This window comes from Alexandromys fortis, unplaced genomic scaffold (genome assembly GCF_014885135.2).
Source record: "Alexandromys fortis isolate MF-2015 unplaced genomic scaffold, M_Fortis_MF-2015_v1.1 scaffold_7, whole genome shotgun sequence".
NCBI lineage: Eukaryota > Metazoa > Chordata > Mammalia > Rodentia > Cricetidae > Alexandromys > Alexandromys fortis.
In genome coordinates this window covers 3551364-3574762 of record NW_026067920.1, presented here as the reverse complement: position 1 = coordinate 3574762, position 23399 = coordinate 3551364, and the positions used below count along the sequence as shown (strand labels likewise).

General features: G+C 49.5%; 2 protein-coding genes across 9 annotated transcripts in view; both read left to right on the top strand.

Annotated features, from left to right (window-relative positions):
- Htt (huntingtin) overlaps positions 1–6111 on the top strand; it is a 146220-nt gene extending 140109 nt beyond the window's left edge. For all 3 annotated transcript variants that reach the window (XM_050140892.1, XM_050140891.1, XM_050140893.1), the window contains one exon: positions 2667–6111. In XM_050140892.1, coding sequence (XP_049996849.1) covers positions 2667–2880 — 214 coding nt within the window. In that variant the 3' untranslated portion in view covers positions 2881–6111. The remainder of the gene's footprint in view (positions 1–2666) is intronic.
- Msantd1 (Myb/SANT DNA binding domain containing 1) lies at positions 15–21840 on the top strand. 6 transcript variants are annotated; one of them, XM_050140920.1, is made up of 5 exons: positions 15–2384; positions 7203–8419; positions 10898–11162; positions 15007–15282; positions 17015–21611. In XM_050140920.1, exons 2-5 carry the CDS (start codon positions 8404–8406, stop codon positions 17253–17255), a joined length of 798 nt encoding a protein of 265 aa, XP_049996877.1. In that variant the 5' UTR covers positions 15–2384; positions 7203–8403; the 3' UTR covers positions 17256–21611. The 6 variants fall into 6 exon arrangements, with proteins under 6 accessions (XP_049996877.1, XP_049996880.1, XP_049996878.1 ...); XM_050140921.1 differs by lacking the exon at positions 15–2384 and having other exon boundaries at positions 6244–7395; positions 8334–8419; XM_050140923.1 differs by lacking the exon at positions 7203–8419 and having other exon boundaries at positions 17015–21612.
- The last annotated feature ends 1559 nt before the right edge of the window (positions 21841–23399 follow it).

Here is a 23399-nt window from a genome sequence, read left to right as displayed (position 1 = left end):
GGTCTTTGACCATATTTTAATCTCCACCAGACCTTTCTTATTCTCTTAGTATCAGGTTCAGGTTTCATTGAATGTTTTGAAACTAAACTCTACAGAACCCCACAGATAGCAAGGCGATGCTTAACTAACTCTTTTCCAAATGTTGCCTCAGTGAGGACCAGTCTCCAGCAGCTCAGGGGTTTGAGGGTGAGTCTAAAAGAGTATCTACAGACTATCAATCAACTTTTCTACCTGAGGGAGTAAAACTTAATACTCTGGAACTGTCAGTGGTGGGGGCGGGGACGACAGCACGGGACTAAACTCTCTGAGGCCTGTAAAAAGTAAAAACACACACTTAGGGTCTTTCTCTGTTCTCTCTCTAATCTTGTCTTTATTTTTCCTTCACAGCTTATATATCCTGACCAAATGTTTCAGACAGTGTAAAAATTACAATGTGGTTACATTCTGTCTTTCAAGTTAACGATTATAACGAATACAGGTAAAAAACATGTTTCCCATTTCCCTTACATGGTTAAACATCCTGTGTATTATTGATGAAAAACAAATTATTCCAAGAACTCACATACATTCATGTCCAAGCAACTTGTAGATTAACACAGTGTAAGCAAGTGAGGTATTTTTCTCAGTCACTCTTTTACTGTCAGGCTGCATTTTGTGGTTTCAAAGTAAGAATCAATTGCTTTATTACTTGTCTCAAAAAGTAATTTTATAAGGAATCTTAAAAAAAATCACTAACCTAATCTTTTTTTTAAATGATTTATGTATTTATTTATTATGTATGCAACATTCTACCTCCATGTATGTCTGTACGCCAGAAGAGGGCGACAGATCTCATTACAGATGGTTGTGAGCCACCATGTGGTTGCTGGGAATTGAACTCAGGACCTCTGGAAGAGCAGCTGGTGGTGCTCTTAACCTCTGAGCCATCTCTCCAGCCCCCCTAACCTAATCTTTTATATATAAAAAACAGTCAGTTCTACTTTATTCAGGGTATACTCGTTAACATTGTTTTATATCAGGAAACTGAGGACAGAAATTAATCATCTTTAATCATCAACCAATTCTAGCAAGAAAGGCACATCAACTAATAATGATTGGGCTGCTTTGTTCTTGTTCCTTGATCTTACAAGTCCCTCACCGAACTGTGCCTTTCTAAAACCTGAGGTTGTTTCCTTGAGTTTTTCACCTCAAAGCTATTCACAGAAACGTCTCAATCTAACCTTAAGTCATTTCCAAAGCTTTGTTTCAGCTGTGATGTACTCCAAAACCTGGGAACACATCTCCCAACATTAAGATTAAAAGAATTTGAGCTAGCTGGGCTTCTGGGACTCAATTGTTTTTCCTTAATCATTAATTTAAACCACAGTCTTTGTGGTTTCTCAATAGAAACTCATGTGTTCTAGCTGTGTGACTCTTTCTTGTTTTATGTTTTATCCTCTGCAACCTCTGCTTTATCAGAGACAGGGACAATATTTTATCCTACTTTTACCTATGTTAATTTTTCTACTAAACTAACCTAACTTTACTATGTTTATTAAAAACCCTCAATCATCAAAATTCTACTTAAACTAACACTATTATTATATTAAATCATTGTTCCAGTCAAACAGCACAACTTATTAGGAGGAAATGACCTTCTTAATAATCCACAGGTAAAAATGCCCAGGAAAACAGGATATTTCCAAAACTACATTAAGGGCAGTGGGGAGTCTCCCCATGCCCATTTATTCCATGCCAGGTACCAGAGAAAAATGGCAGCAGCAAAGATACAGCAGTAGCAAGAAACATTCTGGGGCCAAGGCTCTCAGGGCCTCACCTGAGATTCACCCAGCAGAGCTTTGCTTCCTGGTGAGCTGGTTTCCCTAACCGCCACCTGCTGCTCCTCTGACAGGGCCACCAGTAACTAAAGGTATAAAACTTTGACAGGGACACAAAACAGAAGGTTTAGCCATTTGCCAGCTAGTGCTGCCCAATGGGTGGGTTTGTGGCAGGAATGCTACTGCTGAAGGATGATGGGAGGGGAGCACAGAAGGGGAGGCAGGGCAGCTCAGGCCAGCCGCTGGCCCTGCGGCTGCCTTATCCTCTGGCATGCTTTATTCCTCCGGGGTTTTCTCAGTGCTGCTTCTCATTAGCTCTCATCTTTATGCCATGGTCACCCTCCTGGGGAAAGTCATAAATAAAGCTTCAGTTCCCGTCCCAACAGTGCTGCCAGGAGTTCCTCTTTTGGCAGCCTCCCCCACAGCAGACCACGAGAGCTACTGAGCAGCAAAGTTGTCTTGGTGGTGACAACACAGCCTCACCCTAAGTACGGGAAAGCCTCCCAGGCAGGGTGCTAGCTCTACCCTTCCTGCACTGGAGCAGTGTGAGCAGGAACACCAGCCCAGGTAAGTGCTACTACACAGAACACTGGGAACCAGCACCCTGTCTGCACTGCAGGGCTCCCACTTTCTGGGCCTCTCTGCCTTCCCACCCCTGCCCTCCTGGGCAGATAGCCGACTGCAGCTGGGAGAGGGTTGCAAGCAGCAGCTGCTGCTGATGTGCCTAGGCCACCCTCTGTTTTGGTTGCCTACTGTCCTCCCTAGGCCTGTTGATGGACTTAGGAAGGGAACCCCTTGGGGAGACTGTCTTCCTACCCTTTCTGTTGTTCCCCTTAACTCTTCTACCAGCCTCCCACACATCATCAGCAGGATGGGCAAACTGGAGCAGGTGGATGTGAACCTTTTCTGCCTGGTTGCCACAGACTTCTACAGACACCAGATAGAGGAGGAATTCGACCACAGGGCTTTCCAGTCTGTGTTTGAGGTGGTGGCGGCACCAGGAAGTCCATACCACCGGCTGCTTGCTTGTTTGCGAAATGTCCACAAGGTCACCACCTGCTGAGTAGTACCTGTGGCACAAGAGGCTGAGAGGAGGCAACTGCTGGGGCCGGAGCCAGGAGCCTGTGCCAAGCTTCTGCTGGGGCTTCCTTGGTCATACAGGCTTCCACTTGTGTCAGGTGGACAGCCAGGCAATGGCGGGAGTGTTTTACAGTGTGGGCTATGCAGGGAACATGCACTATGTTGGGGTTGAGCCTGAGTCCTGGGTCCTAGCCTTGCTGCAGCTGGTGGCAGTGCTAGGTTGACCAGGTGTTTGTCTTTTTCCTAGTGTTCCCCTGGCTGTGGTCGCCAGGTTGCAGCTGCCCTGGTATGTGAAGCAGAACCAGGTGGTTCAGAGCCCTTCTGTCACACTGGGCTGGAGAACTCTCACCTGCATTTCCACAGCAGGGTGTACCTGCCACACCAGAGTCTGGACACAAAATGAGTGGTGTGGGGGGGTGGCTGGGAGCTGGGGGTGCCAGGTTTCCAGCATCATTTTCCCTTTCTCTGTTTTCTTCTCAGGAGTTAAATTTAATTATATCAGTAAAGAGATTAATTTTAATGTAACTCTTCCTATGCCCGTGTAAAGTGTGTGACTTGCAAGGCCTGTGCTGCATGTGATAAAGTTTGTGGAAGTGGATGGACCTTCTGGCCACCGCTCCCTCTCCTGTAGCTACTCAGTCTAGTCAGGCAGGTCCCTTGTGTAGCCCTCCCAACACCTGATGGCACTTGCACCTCACACGTCTCCCCTTTTTTATGCATCACATTTAATCAGCACAGAGAGAGGTGTTCATGTTCACTGCCCTAAGTGAGAATGCTATCTGTGGCCTAACTGAGGGGCTGAGGAGAGCTGCTTTCCACTGTTATGGTTGTGCAAGGCTTGCCTTGCTGCAGCACCCCCTCCTCAGGCATGATTGTCAAGCTATCTACCCAGCAGTGATAATGCAGTTTCCTAGTCCCTCAGCCTAGCCAGAAACAGCCTCTGTTGTATCCAAAGAGGCTACCCCAATAACCTCATCTCTGGTCCTGGCTGAGCTGGGCTGTAGCCTGCCCAGGAGCCAGCTAGCCATTGTGGATGCTGTCCTTTTGTATCTTCTGCATGGTGGGGACCGGAGGAGTGCTGGCCTGATAACCCCAAAGATGTCTCTGAGCTATATAGTTTGTTGGTTTGTCTCAGTTTCTCTTGGTCAAGGGAAAGGTTAGTGTCCAGGCAACTGTTAAGAATGAATCCAGCCCCTTTTTTGACCCTTCCCATCTTGCCTTCTGTCAGCCCAGGGGATTGTAGACTTATGCCTATCAGAGGCCAGGGAGGGTTCAGCCTGACAAAATGAGGCACCAGAGGGAAGGTTCAGTATTGGGCCAGCCTGTGGCCTAGGGACAGCCTCTCATGCTTGTCAGTGCCACCTCTTTCTTAACCAAGGCCTGGGCCCAGAGTAGCCTGGTCATGTTAATGAAAATGAGTCCTGGACATGGGCTGTCCTCATTTCCTTGCTTGGTTTGGGAGCTCTGCTTGGCTGTATGACAAGGTAGGTTCTCTGCTGCTTAGCTAAGTCATGTCCATGTGGATTGGGGGAAAGGGGCCATTTGGAGCTGTTTCTAAGCTGCCACACTCCCAGGTTGGCCCAACAACTCTGCATGTTGCAAGCCTGATCACTGCTTGTGGTAGATGTTTATAAGGAACTTGAATGTAAAAACTGGAGCCATTCCCTTGGGGATTCATATCAGTGAGTTCAACCTGGAGTTCAGTTGCTCTTGTTCATAGAATGACCAGAAACAATTCTTAATATGAGACTACAACAGCCTCTGCCACAAAGCTGTTCTCTTGTAATGGGCGCCACAGCCTAGAGATGCACCCAGGCACAGGCAAGCATGCGTTTGCCTATATACATACCCAGAGTTGTATTTGTGTACACACACACATGCTCACACACACTCCTCAAAGACATATGTAAGGTGCCTGACCATTCTTACTGAAAGCTGCCCCTTTTGGACATGCCACATACAGTCAGCTTTGTGACTGGCATCTGAGAATGGGACTCAATTTAAAATTTAAAGGGGAACAAAAAGGCCATAGCTCATTAAAGTCCCACTGAGGATATTGCTCCACCTGACTGACTGCAGGAGGGACCAAGACTTTTCATCAAATTTCTCAAAATCTATGGATTTCCAAACTTTATTTAAAAATGTTATTTTGATTGTGGGATTTAGGGGGGCATTGGGTGGGATGTTGTTTTCCTGCTGGTACTGTCAGGAAAGATTTTAATGAAACCAGGGTAGAACTGTTTGGCAATGCACTTCAGCATGTTTCTTCTCCAAAATGTGCCTCCCTCCCACTGCTGGCCCCCTTGACATGTAGGTGACTTTGTAACTGCCAAGTGCCCTTTATTATTCTCTCATTTCTGTCTGCACATGTACCCTTCAAGAGGGAAGAGTTAGAGTAGAGCCACCTCCAGCCCTATAGAATGTAGTGCCAGAGAAGGCACTAACCCTGACAGGAAGCACCTTCTTGTGAGTGAAGCAGTTCTGCTTTCAACCCATGGGATAGGTCTTACACAGCAATAGCTTGGCTCACAGCCACCTGGCAAGGAGCATTGCCTCCCTTTGTGGGGCTGCAGAATGAGTCTCTTCTTCCACCTTTGCGCATCCTTCCCCATACAGTCTCAATTGGGTTTAAGCCCTCCCTCCATTAACACTGAGCACTAAGATCATAGCTGCTGCCCCGGCAGGCATGAAGCTGTCTTCTGGTACTTGGTGTGTGGAAGTAGAAGACACTGAGAGCTGCTGAGGGTGGTTGGGGAGCTCAGGATTGTCACAGGTTGGAAGAGAACTGTTCCTCGATGGGTCTGGAGCTTCCAGGAAAGAAGAAGCCATGCTCTGCAGTGTGACAGCTGAAGGTGATCTGAAGGTTCAGGGCCACCCTCTCTGTGTACTTGTCACACTTCGGTGCCATCAGAGGACCTGCTACCCTCAGTGTGTCTGAAAACACCCTCTGCCACAAGCTGGGTGTAAAGCGATGGTGGCAGAGACCTATCTGCAGAGGTTTGGCTGCATTTCTAGGAGCTCCTGTCCAGGCCTTACTGCTGTGTGCCATAGGCTGGCTTCACTGGGAACCAGGAGGGCTGTGATGGGTGTGCCCCGGAGCCCAGTCCAGACCTGGCTGTCCACTTCCAAGTGGAAGGACTGACATGAAATGTATATTTAAAAATTTTAAATTGCAGATATTGTACATTTGAATTAAAGAAGCAATTAAACCACCCGTTACTGTCTAAGGCTTGCTTTACTTACTCCTTTCGAGCATTTGAGGAGCGCATCCTGCTCATCTTCAGTGGGCAAGTATGCCACCCAGCAAGCTCTCTTGACACCATAAAGGTCAGGCAATACTAGGTATGGAATGAACCTATGTACCTGGACTTGGGGCCAGACCTAGAGTTATTCTCATTTGGATTCTATTGAAGTGATCTCCCTGCCTTGGAGATAATGGTGTACCAAATTCTGGTGGTAATTGGCATTTTAAGCCATCGTGCAAGGTCCTACATATTGTTGCAGCTTCCAATATGTTGCTCCAAGGTACCAGAGGGGTGGTAAGCCTCTGTCCTCACATAGGACACACAGTTTGGCTTTGGAGTCTTTGCATAGCCTCCTACCCTTCCTTCCAGATCATGCTCCTGTTCCAGGTGGAACCCGTCTGGTCCCCAACACAACTGGTCTTCCCACCTTTGTTCTAGCCTGACTGCTGTGTCTACAATGCCTGCCCTGTCCTTTATAGCTTGCAAATCCTTTAATCTTGTCGAAAACATTGTCCATCTTACTAGGCCCCTTCCTTTGTATCTGGGCTGAGCCTGAAGCACAGACATTTTATTCACTAACCTACAGGAAAAGGGACTGTTTGGTAAACACGCTGTGAAAGCCCATCAAGTTCCAGTTGAGAGACAGGAGCTGTCTACCTTATTTCTCAGCCCACCAGATACACTGAAGTCTGCCTGGATCACTCTTGAAGCCCTATAGATTCTGCCAGTGCATTCAATTGGCCCTTCTAGGTCACAGGGTCTGTTTTCTGTACAAAGCGATGAACCCTTGCCAGGAAGGGCTGGTAGATACCCAACCAGATTTAGATCCCTGCTCAGTAACTCAAGTGTTTGATGGTATGGGTGTTACTCCCTGATCTGTCTCAGCAGTCCTCTGGGACTATGGTAATCTTGCCCTTAAGGTCTTCAGCACCGCTTGAGTTTTGGTGACTTCAGGGAAATGAAATGTCCCTCCCAGTGGATAGCCAGACATGGGAGGTTTATTCAGAAAGGATGAGGTAAGCCTCCCTGGGATGTCTGCAGCATGTGTTATTTCTTCTAGCCACCAGAGCAGAGCATCCCTCCTCACCAGAGCAAGTCTTGTGTTCCCCGCTTGCCTGGGGAATGTAGGAGCACAAGACCTGAGCTTCTCATCTGCCTTACATTGTGGTTGATGTTTTCAACTTTTCCAAAAAGCATTCTGAAGGAGTTTCTTGAAGAAGGAGCCTAATATTGTGTTGATGAGAGAAGCCAGGGTGAGTATATGGCCATGGAGTAGACAGGTTCTGTCTAGGTACACCTGTCCTTCATGTGAGGTGGTATACCTCAGCCAAGTCTGGAAGACCCACTTGGGTAGCCCAGGGAAGGCTTATGGGCAGAGGTGGGCCCAGCACTGGAGAATCACAGACCTTCCTGGAATCCACACACATCCTTGGCCCTGAAGCCTGAGGCTCCTCTCCCTAAGTGTCTGTCTCCATATTGTGGTCTTGGAGGGAATGCCTACTTCACTTCAAGCTGGGGGGTAACTGAAGGGAGGGCTGTCCACAAAGGCAGTGAGTCAAAGGTTAAGAGTCTGGGTTCCTCAATGATATGTGATGGCAATGTCTAGCATTGCAGCCCAGGCATCTAGCTAGGCTTTTATCCCAGGAATTGCTGGAACAGGCCAGTTCTAAGTAAGGTAGGCCATAACTCCTCTCATTACCCACCACTGAGATAGGCCGCACCTCACTCACCTCCCAGAGCAGTCCAAGCTCCTTAGTGCACCAAGACTCCCTAGACTGGGCCGTACTACCTCTTGGCCACTGCCACATACATGTGCACACATTTTGCATTATTCCAGGCCTTTGTCAAGTCTTCAACCCTTAAATTCTTCCCTCTAGTACAGGCTCAGTTCACAACCCCTTGTTTTAAAAGTTACCTGGCATCCCACCATAGCGCCTACCTTCTGCTCTGGCCTCTATTCATATAGGCTGAGCTTGGCTGCCATCACCCTATTTGAGCCTGGTTTCCTACTACCTGAACTGTTTTCATAAATACAAGTTTCAGGTTAGCCCCAGTCTCATTTAGAGGGGAAACAGACCCAGAGAGCCTAAATAGGTCTCACCAGCTCACAGCAGGCTAGTCTTGGCCCGATTTCTTCTGCCTGGCCTCTAAGGGACACTTGCTAAAGCTGACCTGCCCCCTTTCCCTTTAGGTGCTACTGAGGGCCTAGTTCTCAGCCTTCTGCCTTCTCATCCTGTGACAACTGAGGGTCCTAGCAGGCCATGCAGCTGTGCCAAGGTATGGAACTCTGCCCTCAAGGGAGAAGCTGGGGCTTGGACAAACTGGTTTGTTCATCCCAGTTCATTCTTGTCCTTGGAAGCCAGGCAAGGACTCTGCTCTAGAAGGTGTCCCCAGAGGCCACTTTGTCCTGGGGCTTCTGATGCCTACATGCCTGAGAAGATGTTGTGGGAACCTATTTATCTTAGGAAAGTTCCACCCAAAGTGTTGTATGACTATGGAGTAGCTCCTGCCAGGCTGGCTCTGCTGCCTCCTATATCCTGGAACTTGGGCAAGCAGCTGGTATAGATGTTTCCTCTGTAGCCATATGACTCTAGGACCCTGAGTAATGGCCGAAGAATTCATTAGCCAACAGTTAGCGCCTGGCCAGGCTTTGAATTCTTCTCCAGAGGCTCTAAGGAGATTTGTGGGAGGGGCTAGGGGATGGAAGACAGGGACCCTATGACCATCCTACCTCCCATATCCCTAAAGGTCATGGCTCTTTGGCCAGCATTTTGCTAGCTCCTGTTATTTTAGTCCAGGGATGAAGAAACTGAGGTTGGGGCCCATTGCTAAGGTCACAGAGTCAGAGATTGAAAGTCTAGCAGCTTGTAGCTGGACGTGGTGACACAGATTTTTAATCCCAGTACTCAGGAGGCAGAGACAGGTGGATCTCTAAATTCAAGGCCAGCCTGATAACACAGAGTTCTTGGGCCCCTGGTCGTACTTGTCTTTCCCTGTTTACTGGAGGTGCTGTCTGTGGAATCCTGGCCAGGAAAGGCAATAGGGCAGGTACCTAATTGTCCCACCCCACAAGGATCAATCTTTGAGCCTAAAACCTAAAGTGCCTTCCTGGAAGAGGCACCTTCTGAGCTGGGAGCTCAGAGAACCAGACCCAGTTCCTACACTCAGCACTAGGGGGCAGCAGCAGACCAGTAGTGCGTCTGGCAGGCCCGAGAGTGCTACAGTGAGTGCCCCTTTAGGAGAAATGGGACAATCAAGGGTCTCTGCAAACAAAGCTCCACAGAAGGAAGACTGCCTCTGGGTGACTCGGGGGCCAGAGGGAAAGGAGTTTGGCCAGTACCCAGTAGCTTTAGCAAGACCAGACATTGACCTGAACCTATGAAGTAATACAGCAAGACTTCCAGGGGCTTCTCCTGTTTCCCTCCCATTTTAAATTTTGGAATGGAGTTCAGGTTACTCCCCTGCCACCCAACAAGGTCCTAACTGTGCTCCTTACAATGGACACAGGAAGCCCAGAGAGACTCTTTTCTCCAGGCTGAGCTCTTTCTGTCTTTGGTCTGTCAGGGAGGCTGATAGATATTCTTCCTCTGTTGGTCAGAGAGTGTGAGCCTAGTTGCTTAGGGCCCAGGCAAGACCCGGTATCCACCACAGCCTGTGCAGCTGAGGGCCTTAGGTCCCACGGAGTCGCATTTGGTCCTCACCGGCCAGATGTTAGATGTTGATGCTCAGTGATGGCCTTCCCTCTGCAGACTCCACATTCTCCACCCCTGCCCTCCTGTTAACTCCTCAGCCTGAGGGTCCTGCCTAGCCCTGTGAGCATATTAATCCTCCACCTTGAGATTTTTTTTGCCTGTCCCCACCTCAGCATTGCTGTATTTCTTGAGGACAAGCCCCAAGCTGTGCCCTGCCTCAGGCCATTGACATTGTCCTTTATCCACTGCCAATTTTCTCCAATGGGCCTCCTCATCTCAGCTCCATCAGTGCTATGCTCCTGCTTCCAGCCACGGTGAAGGTCGATGTCTGTGTCCTTCTGGCCTGCATGGCTAGGTCAAGCCTAGTTCTAACTAGCCTGGCTTCCTAACACCCACACAACCCGAGACCTAGGGTGTTTGGTGAGTGGAACAAGAGAAGCAAAGAGGTGATGATGAGGCCCAATCTCAGTAAAGCTTGATAGGCCTCCCAGAGGGAGTGACCTCTCAGCAAAGACCCCACTACCCCTGCCGTCATAAAGACAGCACTGGGAACCCCACCTCCCTTGTGACCCTACACCTTGGGTCTCAGCACACTGCCCGTCTGAGGCCTCCTTGGACTCTGGCCTGTATGAACCAGGTGAGGCTGAGGTGGGGGTTGCTTGGGTCCCTCATGCAGAAGCCCTTCAGGCACAGCTGGAGCAAGTCTCTTCTGAGGCCTCGAGGGCCAGCAGGGTGGGAGGGGGACTGGGAGCCACAGTGGGTTTGGGCACAGCCTCTCACTGCAATATTGATGGCCCGTCAGTGCAGCCCTGATTCCTGTGCTTTCAGTTAAAAGGTTTCTGTTGTTGTAGCTTATGCAGTTGCTCTGTTGCTATGGAAACATGACATCAAAATGACGTTTCCCGTTTAAAAGCTTTTAACTAAATTCCTGCCTGTCAGATGTAGGCCCCATTTTGAGCGTGGAGCTGCCTCGAGCAAGCGAGTGAATGAGCGCACTGCCTCTCTCCCATGGTGCGTTGGCCAGGCCTGAGGCCCTGCCTGACTGCCATCCTTAACCCTGCAGGTGCCTCCAGCATGGCAGCAGCCGAAGTACCCAGCTACCTTGTGTCTCCTCAGACGGAGAAGCACCGGCGGGCCCGCAACTGGACAGATGCAGAGATGCGTGGCCTCATGCTGGTCTGGGAGGAGTTCTTCGATGAGCTCAAGCAGACCAAGCGCAATGCCAAGGTGTATGAGAAGATGGCCAGCAAGCTCTTCGAGATGACTGGGGAGCGCCGACTAGGCGAGGAGATCAAGATCAAAATCACCAACATGACCTTCCAGTACAGGTGGGCACGCAGGATGGTTATGGGAGGGTCCAGGCAGGTTGCTCTACTCTTGGCTACTTCGTGTTATGAGTCAGGGAGGGTGTGTGTGGCCTGGGCTGGATGGTCTATTGGGCAAGATGGCCTTCTAAAACCATTTATTCAGCCTCCTATTGGGAATAAGGGGAATAAGAGGTCCACAAGCAGGAAAGTGGTCCTGAGCTCTCAAGTGGCAAGTCTGGGAATGTCAATTCAACTTCCTGGGACTGGGGCTGGAGCTGTTCCATCATGAGGATGTTTTCAAGGTTGGCATTAGACCTGCCTCCTGCCTGCCGTGACACCGCAGAGGTGGGTGTTAGGCAGCACCAGACCTGAAGGCCTGCTTCCTGGACTGGGGCTCCAGGGGACCAGCTAGTCTTGGCTCTGCCTGCCTCACTGATCACAGCACCCAAGTTGGGCTTGGTGCTGTTTAAAGGAAATGGAAGCCATAGTGAAAGGAAGCTGGCTTCCAGGCCTGCCTGATCTCCATATCCTGAGACTGAATGCCAAGTGAGCCCCTGCCATGTGCCTAAGGCCAACCTCAGGGTTGGTGAGAGGGCTGTTTAGGGGGCTTCCTAGACAGCACAAACCGCTGACCTGAGGACTCCCCATATGGGTCTCTGACTTTGCTACATCTCAGCTATAGACTGTCTTAGCATGCAGCTGAAGGAGAGCCTGGAGGGAACTGATACTAAGGCCTGAAATGCCTCTGGCATCCAGGAGGGAACAGCTGTGGTGGGCCTGACCTATCTGGAAGAGTCAAATGCAGGGCAGGGATCATGGATGGGGTGGAGATTGTGGACTTTGGAGGCATTGAGAAAATAGTGGGTGGGACGAAGGACGTGGTATAAAGTGAAGGTCGTGTGCAGGAGGTCACTGTAGGAGTTGGAGAATGTCGAGGGAGGACAGTTGTTAAGAGTACTTCCCCAAAAGACAGGCTCAACAGGCTGGGTCTAAGGGCCTGTTCGGAAGGGAGATGCTATCCCAAGAGACTCTCAAACATACTAGTAGTTCATCTGGTGAGTTGGGCAGATGGGAGGCTGGTGCAGAACTTACCATAGGAATAGCTGTGTGGTGCTCAGCCAGACTCCATAGAAGATAGGTACCTTCATAGGTGAGGAGATACCCCAAGAAAGAGAAGGGAGCCTTGCCTGGCCCATGAATCCCGTGCCCTGGGAGACGTGGAGGCCCAACAAGACCTTGGACAGTCCATGATGCCCTGAAACTCCATTTCTGACTGCTGATTTAACTTCTAAGGGTCATGGAAGGAGTGAAAGGGTCTCAAGCCTTGCCTGTCCATGGCTCATTCTGACTCTAGTGCTGTCCCCAGCAGAGCCTATGAGCCAAAACCTACAGCTCCAGCAGCTGCTTGGACTTGCTGGCCTCAGGGTCATTTAGTAACTGATATTAAATTTCAGCCTTTCTTACAAAGAGAGAGCTGAGAGGCAAGTCTAGTGCCCTCAGGAGCAGGCATGAACAGTCGGAGATAGCAGCCATGGCCTGGCTTACTCACTCTCCATACCTGTTCCAGTTTCTGGGTGAAGGAGGTGGGAGGTCTACTGGCTGTTTCCTTAGCCTCTTTGACTTAGTTGATGGAGGTGGGTCTTGTATCTTATCTGTTGCTTTGATTGGTTAATAATAAAGAAACTGCCTCGGCCCTCATAGGACAGAAAATTAGGTAGGCGGAGTAGACAGAAGATAATGCTGGGAAAAAGAAGCTTAGTCTGAGGAGTCGCCATGATTCTCCTGCTCCAGACAGACTCAGGTTAAGATTCTCCCTGGTAAGCCAGCTCGTGGGCTACACAGAATATTAGAAATGGGTTAAAACAATATGTAAGAGCTAGCCAATAAGAAGCTGGAACTAGCCGGGCCAGGCAGTGTTTGAAAGAATACAGTTTCCATGTAATTATTTCTGGGCATAAGCTAGCCATGCGGGCGGCCGGGTGCCGGGGATGCAGCCCCGCCGCTCCTATTTCAACACTTAGTGGCTCACAGTGTCTAACTGGGTTATTCATTATTTATCTTGAAAGCCTCCCTCAGTGTCCTAGGGGAGGGATTCTGTCTCCGTTCCTAGAGGTGGTTGTAAGCCAGGAAGACCCGGGAGATGATGCATGGGAGGGACAGCCATTGCAGTCTGGGAGCAGGAGGCATAGTACTTCAGTGTATGAAGCACATACAGACTATGGCTCCTCAAGCCAAGCAGTTCTTTATCTATCTCTTCCTAACCCCTCATGGCAGAGTCTTTTCTTTTTACAGGAGCTGTCTATATATTAAGTTTTTAGCATATAGGAAATCTGAACAGGTAGATAGGTTTCATGGAATATAATTTGTTAAAATACCGTGTGGAGCCTCCTTACTGGAGACAGGCTTTCCCCATTTCTCCAAGGAGTGGGCTGGCTTACGTGGAACAGAGAAAACTGGGGAGGGGTTCTCTAGAAAGGAAGAGCTGGGTAGAAGGCTGCCATGGCCCCAGTGGGCTTGATGGTTACCCTGCTCTTCATCCAGAGCGGTCTGTGCTCTGTCCTGTGTAACTTGTCTCTGCTTTCTCATGCCGTCATGCCATGGGGTGGAGCCCTCCAGACCCTGGATGCTATTCCCCAAGGCTAACCTCTGCTGTGACTGACCACAGCCTATCCCGAGAAGCAGCCCCTGTCATTGGCTATGCCTGTATTGGGGGCTCATTTAACCAGCTCTCTATCTTCAGAGACCACTGGGACTAGAGTCAGCCCAAGCAGAGAATCCTGTATGGGCCCAAGGTAGCCCTGAGGGCTGAAATGCTCCTGCCCACCCTGCCTATAGTCTCTTTCTATGAAGACCAGAACTATCTAGCCAACGTGTGTCCTGTCTCCCCAGTCTTCCTGCCCTCCCTTCCCAGGGGATGGTCAAGGACAAGGATGTGACAGTCCTCTCAGTGAGACAGGATCCATCCATGGGGAAAGTTAGGGCATAGGGTCTTGAGGGCATTGGCCACACTGATCTGACCTTCGACTTTGACACAGTAAAGAGGGGATGTCAATCACTGTGAGATGGCACTGACCAACCAGCCCCATAAACTCTGGGCAGGCTGTGGGTTTGAGAGCTAAGTCAGACTGAGCGCAGGGCTGGAATGGTAGCAGCATTACAGCGATACGGCATAACATACCTTCCTGGTAGGTTCAGCTGAGGACACTGTTGGAGCCTGGCCTCTTGTTTACCAGGCATTATTTTATAAAACCTTCCCTGTAGCTTTATGAAGGGTTCACTTTTCCCATCTCTGTTTTACTAATGTAAAACATGAAGGCTCAGAGAGGTTAATGAACCTGTCCAAGATCACACTGTGTGTGCAAGATACAGGCTCAGAGCTGTGAGTGTTGTTTTCCTGCGGCCTGCTGTTACCTCTCCTGGAGGCATCTTTGTAGAATACAAGTGCTGCATGGCAGTTTCTTCTATGTTGGTATCTCATACACAGTCTCATCGCTGCAGGCTAACTTATATAAAAAGCACTCGGTTCATTGCATGCAGTGAGTTTAGAACCCACAGAAGAGAAGAGACCACAGGAACCAGCCCCAAGCTCCCAGCACCTATGGGTGTCCTTGCTCATGCTTGGGTTTCCTTTCTGACACCCAAAAGCTGTGCAGGTCCCAGCACCTCTCTACCTTCTGTCCAGTGTCACAGGGGCCCTAGGGCCTGACTGATTTTACCAAGGAAGCCAGTGCTGGCCGAGAGTGGCTCCTGCCTGACTCCCCCTGGGGACCTAGACCCCTTCCTTGTGTGCCACGCTACCCAGGGGCCAGGCAGGACAGGCTGCACCTGCTGTTTCTCACCTTGGCTCTTGTGTCTCTCGTTTCAGGAAATTAAAATGCATGACAGATAGCGAGTCCGTCCCGCCGGACTGGCCCTATTACCTAGCCATTGATAGGATTCTGGCCAAGGTCCCTGAGTCCTGTGAGGGCAAACTGCCGGATGGCCAGCAGCCGGGGCCCTCCACGTCCCAGACCGAGGCGTCCCTGTCACCGTCTGCTAAGTCCACCCCTCTGTACTTACCGTATACCCAGTGCTCCTATGAAGGCCGCTTCGAGGACGATCGCTCCGACAGCTCCTCCAGCTTACTGTCCCTTAAGTTCAGGTAGTGTGTGTTCGCCCTTCCTCTCTTGACCCAGCACTGCCTTGGCAACTCCACCCCCTGCCCCATCCCCAAATGGGGCCAAGGCTCCAGTGCTTGGAGCTAGGGACTGGCAGTGGCACAGTGGCATGCTGTAGTGTTCTCTGCCCTGACTGGCTGCACAGGCCATAGCTGCGTGCCTTGCCCAGGGCCAGGGCAGCCTCAGGGCAGCAAGTGCTCTAGTGCCAGGGGGCAGGTGGGGCTGGTCCAAGGCTCCATCACCTTTTACCTGCATGGAAAGTTCTTTGACCTCTCTGACCTGTGTCTCCCACTATAAATGAGGATAAATCAGCATGTCTTAAGGAGAGAAGACACAGGGACAGGCACCAAGCATGCCCTCCCTGTCTGTCAAGCCCCAGCATGGGCCCCACCTCAGTAACAGGTCCTCTCAACATGGAGATTTAGGTCTGTACCTCCTGAGCAGTGAGTGGGCCATATGTTCTCTGTCTTCTCTCCCATCACACTCTAGGCCTGTGTTGGCTAGTTGGCTACACGCCTGTGCCTGCTAGACACTCATAGACCCTGTAAGAGTTGGGGGACAAGTAGGAGACACTCTGTGGCTTTGGGCTGTGGAGTCCAGAGCAGACACTTCTGAGGAGGGGATGTTTAGGGTGGGTTACCAAGGTAAAATAGGAGTCAAGCAGTTGAAGAAGCTAGGAAATGTGGCTTTGGGTTATGGGCCTTCAAGCCTGTCTCACAGTAGGTAGGATAGGGAAGGTGTCTGCTTGGCGGCCTCTGAACCTAATATCCCTGGGGGTGATGGAGGGAATTCGATTAATTTATCCAGAAAGCCCTTTCCTAGAGGGAATTTCTCATTCAAGGGCCCAGACAAAAATCTGTCTTTACTAGAGCCAGACCAAACTAACAGAGAAGCCTGAGATTTATGGCCAATTGTTCCCGTGGCTTACCGAGCCGTTTCCAGGCACAGCAGCCTAGGGCTCTGTCCCCAAGATTGACTGATCACCCACTTTGCTCAGGACACAGAGCACAGGACAGGCACTGGAGGCTACCAGAATAGGCCTTGGGATGTGGGGATCCAGTGGCTTTTGACAACTCCCTGCTGTCCAACAGGGTTTTTAGACTGGCAGAAAGCAACCATGGGGCCTCTCCTGAGGAACCCAGCTGCTCTCTCTCTCTCTCTCTCTCTCTCTCTCTCTCCTCTCTCTCTCTCTCTCTCTCTCTCTCTCTCTCTCTCTCTCTCTCTCTCTCTCTCTCTCACACACACACACACACACACACACACACACACACCCCACCCCACCCCACGAAAGGCATACTTGGAGACCAGGTTCAGGGTAGGCCTTCATTCTGAACCCATTTCTTTGTCTCTCATAGGCCAGTTGGGGCTACAGACTTCACTTTCCTTAAGAGTACCAAGTACCACACTGCCCAGCATCTTCCTTCCCAGCCTTGCTGCTCCCTAGAGTGGGCTCTTCACTCTTGAGCACCTTCCTCCAGCTCAGTGGGTTTGGGGTGCTGTCAGGGCTGTGTGCCCACACAGTTCATACTCTGGAATGTGGATGGTCCTGGAGCTGCCTGCCTGCTGTTACCTGCTGCTCTGTGTGCTCTGTAAGCCCCAAGCCCTCCTCTGGAGCTCATGGGGCCTCAGTGGCCTAGTTTGTCCAGGCGGGTGTTTGGGAAGGTCTGATCGCCCCCATGTCCCAGGCCCTGTGACCAGCTCATGTCTTTCTCACAGGTCAGAGGAACGTCCTGTGAAAAAGCGCAAGGTCCGGAGCTGTCACCTACAGAAAAAGAAGCTGCGGCTGCTGGAGGCCATGCTGGAGGAACAGCGCCGGCTGAGCCGTGCCATGGAGGAGACATGCCGAGAGGTGCGCCGAGTGCTGGACCAGCAGAACATCCTGCAGGTTCAGAGCCTGCAGCTTCAGGAGCGCATGATGAGCTTGCTGGAGAAGATCATCGCAAAGTCCAACGTCTAGGCCATGGAGAGGATGGCAGGTGCCACATAGTCCTGTCTGGAGGCCCACCCAGGCTCAGGGCCCTGCCCACCCGGCAGGATTCCGGAAAGGGGACAGGCTTCAATCTGACCTCTGTGCTTCTCTGAAGGGCTTTCTAGGACCTCAGTGGCCCTATGAGACCTTGGAGCCCTAGCTCCAGCATTAATGCCAGGGACCCTAGGGCAGTTGCTAGCGAGAAGATCCCAGAATCCACTCTCCAGTATAGTCACTACCATGATACTTGAAACGGCTTTTGATATTAAACATACTTTCCATTGTTGCCTGGAAGCCGACTTTGCTCTCTCTGATGTGAAGGGGAAAGGCAAGTGCTGGCTGGGACAGTTCTCCGTACACAAAAGCAAATGCCATAGGTCAGGGGCAGGTTGTGGGGTCTTTCTTCCACAGGAGCTGTAGCACCAACCCTAATTACCCAGCTATCAGAGTACTAACCCAACACAGTCACCCCTTAGGAGCTTCACACGAGCACAGGGTCCATGCCGACTCACCTTGTTGATCTGGCTCCTGGTAGCAGCGGCATGCGAAGTGAGGCACAGGGCTCAGCAGAGAAATAGTAACCAATGACGAAGAGTGCTGAAGGGAAAGGTTGGGCCTGTGACAGAAGAAACCAGATTCAGGCAGAGCTAGGAAGAACACCCCCACACAGAGAACTGCTCTTGCAAGCACCCAGGGGAACCTGTTGCCAGCAGCCAGGTCACCCAGAGCCATGTACTTCTGGAGGAAGTTTGTGTTTTCTCTAAGCTTGTTGTGAGTGTTTCAGCCTGGCCTCTGAGAAGGCATGCAATGGCCATCTTGCCTCTGTCATCTTACCATGTGAAAGATTCTTCCCAGGACCGCCTCTGCTGAATAGCCATAGTACCTTTGGCCAGGCCTTGACTTTTCACCGAGGCCACAGGGGAGACTGGAAGCAAGCCTGTCTGATTCACCCCTTGGCCCCAGGCCAATTGCAGTTCCAGAGGACCAGATTCAGTGGAGCTGGGTTAGGTGCTTATGTGTTTCAGTTTTCCCTGAGACTTAGAGTATACTTCTGAGGTCAGGGGTAATAGCAAGGTATCCCCATGCAGCTGCCAATCATCCTGAGGTGAGAGTACCAGCTATACTGACTCTTCAGTAATAGCCAAGCATGAGGGGTGGGGAGGGGCTACAAGTCTGTGTCACCAGATGATGTGGCACCCTACCCCAGGCTACCTATGGGAGGGGCTGCATGCCCTATGCAGCTGAGACAGAATAGTGAGCACGATCTACCTTGATCTTAGGTCCTCTGAGCTCTCAGTCCCTCTGCCCCGCATAGGTCTCCTGAGTCCATGTCCCGTGGGCTCTGCGTTTTGCTAGCAACCTCAGGCAGTGGGAAACATTCACACAGTGGTATAGATGGAGCACCTGTCAGTCTGTGGTGTAGACAAAGCAAAGCGCCAGCTGCCTGTGTGCTGTCCCTATACCCCTAACAAGGAAGAGATCAAATAGTTGGTTCTTAGGCACCAGTGCAAGTAACTACAGCTCTCTCCTGAAAAGCAGTTGGTGGCTCCAGGAAGACAGAGAACTCAGGGGCATGTGGTACGTGAGAGCCAAGTCGGGAACCTGACCTCCTTCTGCCTCCCAGAATTCATCTGCAGCCTTAGTTGCTGGGGACCCCACCATGGACACTCAGTGATCTGCTGACATACATCTGCCTGTCCTCATTTGTGGGTCATGGTGGCTAAGCTACCATGAAGCTCCTGAGCCTCAAAAAATGGGGGGGGGGTCTATCCTAGAAGAGAGAGTAGTGCTGTCTGAGAGGCTGCTGGAGGGGAGCACTGGCCACTGGGTCTTGGCACTTCATAGGAGGGGACAGAAGGAGGGTCAGGAGGCAGCCAGTGACTTCATGGATCCCATATTCCAGAATTGCAGCAGCGGTACACTGTTAACTCCGTACTCCTGTCAGTTAGCATCTTTGCATTCTGCATGCAGAGGCAGCCTCTGTCTGAGCAGTCTAGGACTTGTTTGTTTGTCCTCTTGAGGTTAGATGGGACTGATCTCTTGAACACCTGAGGTTGACCAAAGGTTCCACAATGTGTCATTGAGGACTTTCTAGTTTCTTCTTTAGCTATTGAGTTGTTTGAGGAGTAAAATAACTCTATTAGTAAACGCTAAAATAATCTGATCTGGTTCAGCAAAACATGAACACAGGAGCCAGGCAAGTGCTTTCGCCATCACAACCTGATCCTCTGCCATCTAGAACAAGACACTGGTCAACAAACAGAAAGCTAAGGGACGGGATGAAGACATGATAGTTCCCTTTATCTTCAGATACTACTTTTGATGATCCCGAAAACCAAATACACAGACCCTCAAGAGCTTCAACCTAAACGTATTAAAATTGACAATGAGAAAGGAGTCCACTCAACTGAAACCTGGGTAGTAGACTGCCCAGGAGTGGATCTAGCCAGAAAGATGGAGAAAGACTGGCGAAGATACACCGCGTCACTGAAGGATGCAAAACGGTCCCTAGTGTGGGCGCTGAGTGCACCACAGAAGCTCCAGCCTTCTCATTTTAGTCACTTGATGCCACTATGTGTCTAGCAGAACTGCAGGTTTTGTTTTGAAATGACAAAATTATGTTTAAATTCATGTGAAACAAAGAATGGGGCCAAAGGTGGGAAGATGTTCTCCGTAGCCTGCAGAGCTGGGACGTGCAGGCACATTGGGAGCCTTCAGGTTACCTCCTGTGGTGATACTAATGAGAAATGTCACCTGTATTCTCAGACATTTGAATACTCAATCTCCAGGTGGTGGCACTGTTTGGGGCAGCTTCAGCGTGTGACCTTGCTGGATGAGGTGCCACTGGAGGCAGGCTGGGAGAATTTAAAAGACTTGTGTGATTCCTAGTGAGCTCTGTACTTCCTGCTTATGGTTCAAGATAGGAGCTCTCAGCTGCCCCTGCTACCATGCCTGTCTGCTGCTCTTCTTCCCTGCTATGATGATGATGGGCTCTCGTCCCTCTGGAACTGTAAGCCCAAACAAACTCTTCCTTCTGTCGGTGGCTTCGGTCATGGTGGTTTATACCGGCAGCAGGGAAGTAACTGGTCGACATCACCACATGTGGGCCTGGCCGGGAGTCTGATGGACTCAGAGACCGGGAAGCGCCTCGACTCCCACAGTGTCTAAGGGGATGTGACAGCCTCATCAGTGATCATCTGGGGAGATGTTCCTCTCCATGCAGCAGCTCCACACTCACACGGCAGCTCAGCAGGGCGGCTCAGCATGTCATCCGAGCACGGGAGAGCTCTGGGGACCCTAGTGACTAAGAAAAGTGACCAGCAATGGATTCCAGAAAACTTTAAAGAGTTCCAACCAGCAACACCAGTACCTCTAGAAAACCTTATTTAAAAATTAAACTGTAGGGGCTTGGAGAGATGGCTCAGTGGTTAAGAGCACTAACTGCTCTTTCGTAAGACCAGGGTTCAATTCCCAGCACCCACATGGCAGCTCACAACTGTCTATAATTTCAGTTCCAGGGGATCCAACACCTATGGCAAAACACCAATGCATATAAAATAATTTTTAAAAACTTTAGACATATAAAAATGTTATTTATTTCAGAACAATAAACCCATTAAATATTACTATCAGGACCAGTTGTATTAAAATGTATTTTCCAAAACAAGGTTTCAACAAGAAAAGTGGCATTGTTTTATATTTGTATAAATCTCTGGCTTACAGGAACCAGCAATGATTCCTCAGGTACCTGTGTACTCACCTACCAGCAGAGTTTTTGGTTGTTAAATGCAGAATTCTATTCAGAAAGTCCAACCTCACAGGAAGTTACCTGTAAAAAAGAGATATTTAAAGAACAATTCAGTGTGGCTGCTTTGACTTTGTCCTACCTCAAACTTGAGGAGAGAGGAGATAGGGTTTTTTTTTTTTTTCTGGACCTAGGGATTGAACCCAGGGTCTCCTGCATGCTAGGCAAATGTTCCTCCATTCAGCCACCTCCCCAAAGCCCCAACCTTTCCTTGTGTCTCATCTTATGCCTCACTGGCTCTTTATCTTTCTGTGTTTATGTACCCAGAAGGCATTTGGAAACATTTTTGGAAAATATTGTGCCTAGAGTGATACAAGTATTCCTAGTGTTACAACATGTCATCAATCAGATACCAGAGAGTCACCTTTGTCCAGTCACTAAGAATTGAAGATGGAAGTTTCTGTCCTGCCTGGTCCCATAGCATTCAATCCCAAAGAAACACACAGAGGCTTATATTATATTATAAACCATTTGGCCTGTTAGCTCAGACTTACTATTATCTAGCTCTTACAACTTAAATAAACCCATAATTCTTGTCTATGTTTAACCACATGACTTGGTACCTTTTCTCAGTGAGGCATTCTCATCTTGCTTCTTCTGCTTCTGGGTGATAACTACAGACTGAGGTTTTCCTCTTCCCAGAATTCTTATAGTCTGGTAACCCCGCCTATACTTCCTGCCTGGCTACTAGCCAATCAGTGTTTTATTAAACCAATACAAGTGACAAAACTTTACAGGGTACAAGAGCATTATCCCACAGCAGACAGTCTCAGCAGGAAGTCCTCAGGTGGAAAGTCCCAAGCCCATGGTGGTCAGAGCAATATTTCCAGAGTCTGACTCTTACAGGAAAGTGTGAATTTTACCACCAGTAACAAATGTTGTCACTGTTTCTTTTGAGGAGCTGGCCTCGTTCATTTCTCAGGAGTGTCCTTTCAAGGAATCTCTATAAACTGTATTTTATTACAACACACACCACTGCACACATGCCTTTCCTCACTCAGCCCAACATGCAAGCATGACAAAAGCCTTGCACACACACTTTCCATTCCATCACAAGGATCTTGACAGAGAAGTGGTCTCCAGGTTAGAACTTAAGTCAGCCTCATCTGAGACATTCATGAGCAGAGCTGGTGTCTCATGCCTGGAACTCCAGTATTCAGGAGGTTTATGTAGAAAATTTTCTGTAAACTTAAGACCAGGCAGGGCTACAAGACCTTGTTTCAAAAGAAAGAAAAGAAAGAGAAAGGGACATGCAGGTAACACATGAAAGGAAAGAAAAAATAATAATGCAAATAATGATAAATAAATAGAATATTAACAGATAGCAGGCACCATATACATATACATTTCCTTAAGAAGCCTAAGTCCAACATGAGACAGGAAGAGACCCACTGTTGGTGACTGGTGCAACTTTGCTTAGAGATATTAGAAAAGGAGATGGGATGATTATCTCTAGTCTCTCGTGACTGTGAGACAGAAAAGGGTTTTTAAAGTGCTTAGAATTAATAAGGGAGGAATTTGTAAACTTCCCTTTTTTGTATTAGTAATAACCAGAGCAGTAGGGGGTAGGTAAATCCCATTTATCGTAGCATCAAAAGCTACAAAGTGACACCTCTAATCCCAGCACTCAGGAGGCAGAGGCAGGTGAACTCTGAGTTCGAGAGCAGCCTGGTCTACAGCGCGAGTTCCAGGGCAGGTTCCACAGAGAAACCCTGTCTTGAAAAACTGAGAAAAAGAATAGCTACAAATTATGCTGTTCATTGTGGCACAGGCCTTTAATTTCTACACTGGGAAGGCAGAAGCAGGTAGGAGATGGCAGGGAGCGCCAGGGCCAGCCACTGTTTCCTTAGCTCAGTCCTCCAGGCGTGACTGCAAGGGAGGCCTAATCAAGCAGAATTGGCTCCAGGATGCATTCCGTGGAGACCCACTACACAACAACAACAAATTCAAACAAACAAAAAACAACCGATTAAATGCAAGGCCTGTCCCAGAAAGAGCTTCTGTAAGCTTCTAGAACTTTCCCCATTATGTCACACCTGAATCTGTTTCTTCATTCCTGTAGGTTTCGATTGTAATGTATCAACCCATAGGTCCTCCCCCTTTTATTCAATCCTATTCTCAGTGCTGGAGGGGACTGGTGCCAACCTCTCACTACAGCCTACCTATTCTGGGAGCCAGGCTGCCTCCTCAGAAGTCTGGGTTCACCACTGCCTGTTGACGCTGGAAATTTTGATTCCAACTGTGTGCCGGCCCCCTCCTCCCCTTCCTGCTTTCTTATTCAAAAAACTTTCAAGAGACCTTCCAAGTTCTGCTCAGGAACAGGGCAT

Bases quoted from the DNA above. Each gene is read 5' to 3' on its own strand.
- Msantd1 (XM_050140919.1), top strand. From the start codon at position 10,843: ATGGTGCGTTGGCCAGGCCTGAGGCCCTGCCTGACTGCCATCCTTAAC. The intron at 11,163-15,006 runs GTGGGCACGCAG...CTCTCGTTTCAG, and splicing joins AACATGACCTTCCAGTACAG to GAAATTAAAATGCATGACAG. The intron at 15,283-17,014 runs GTAGTGTGTGTT...TCTTTCTCACAG, and splicing joins TTACTGTCCCTTAAGTTCAG to GTCAGAGGAACGTCCTGTGA.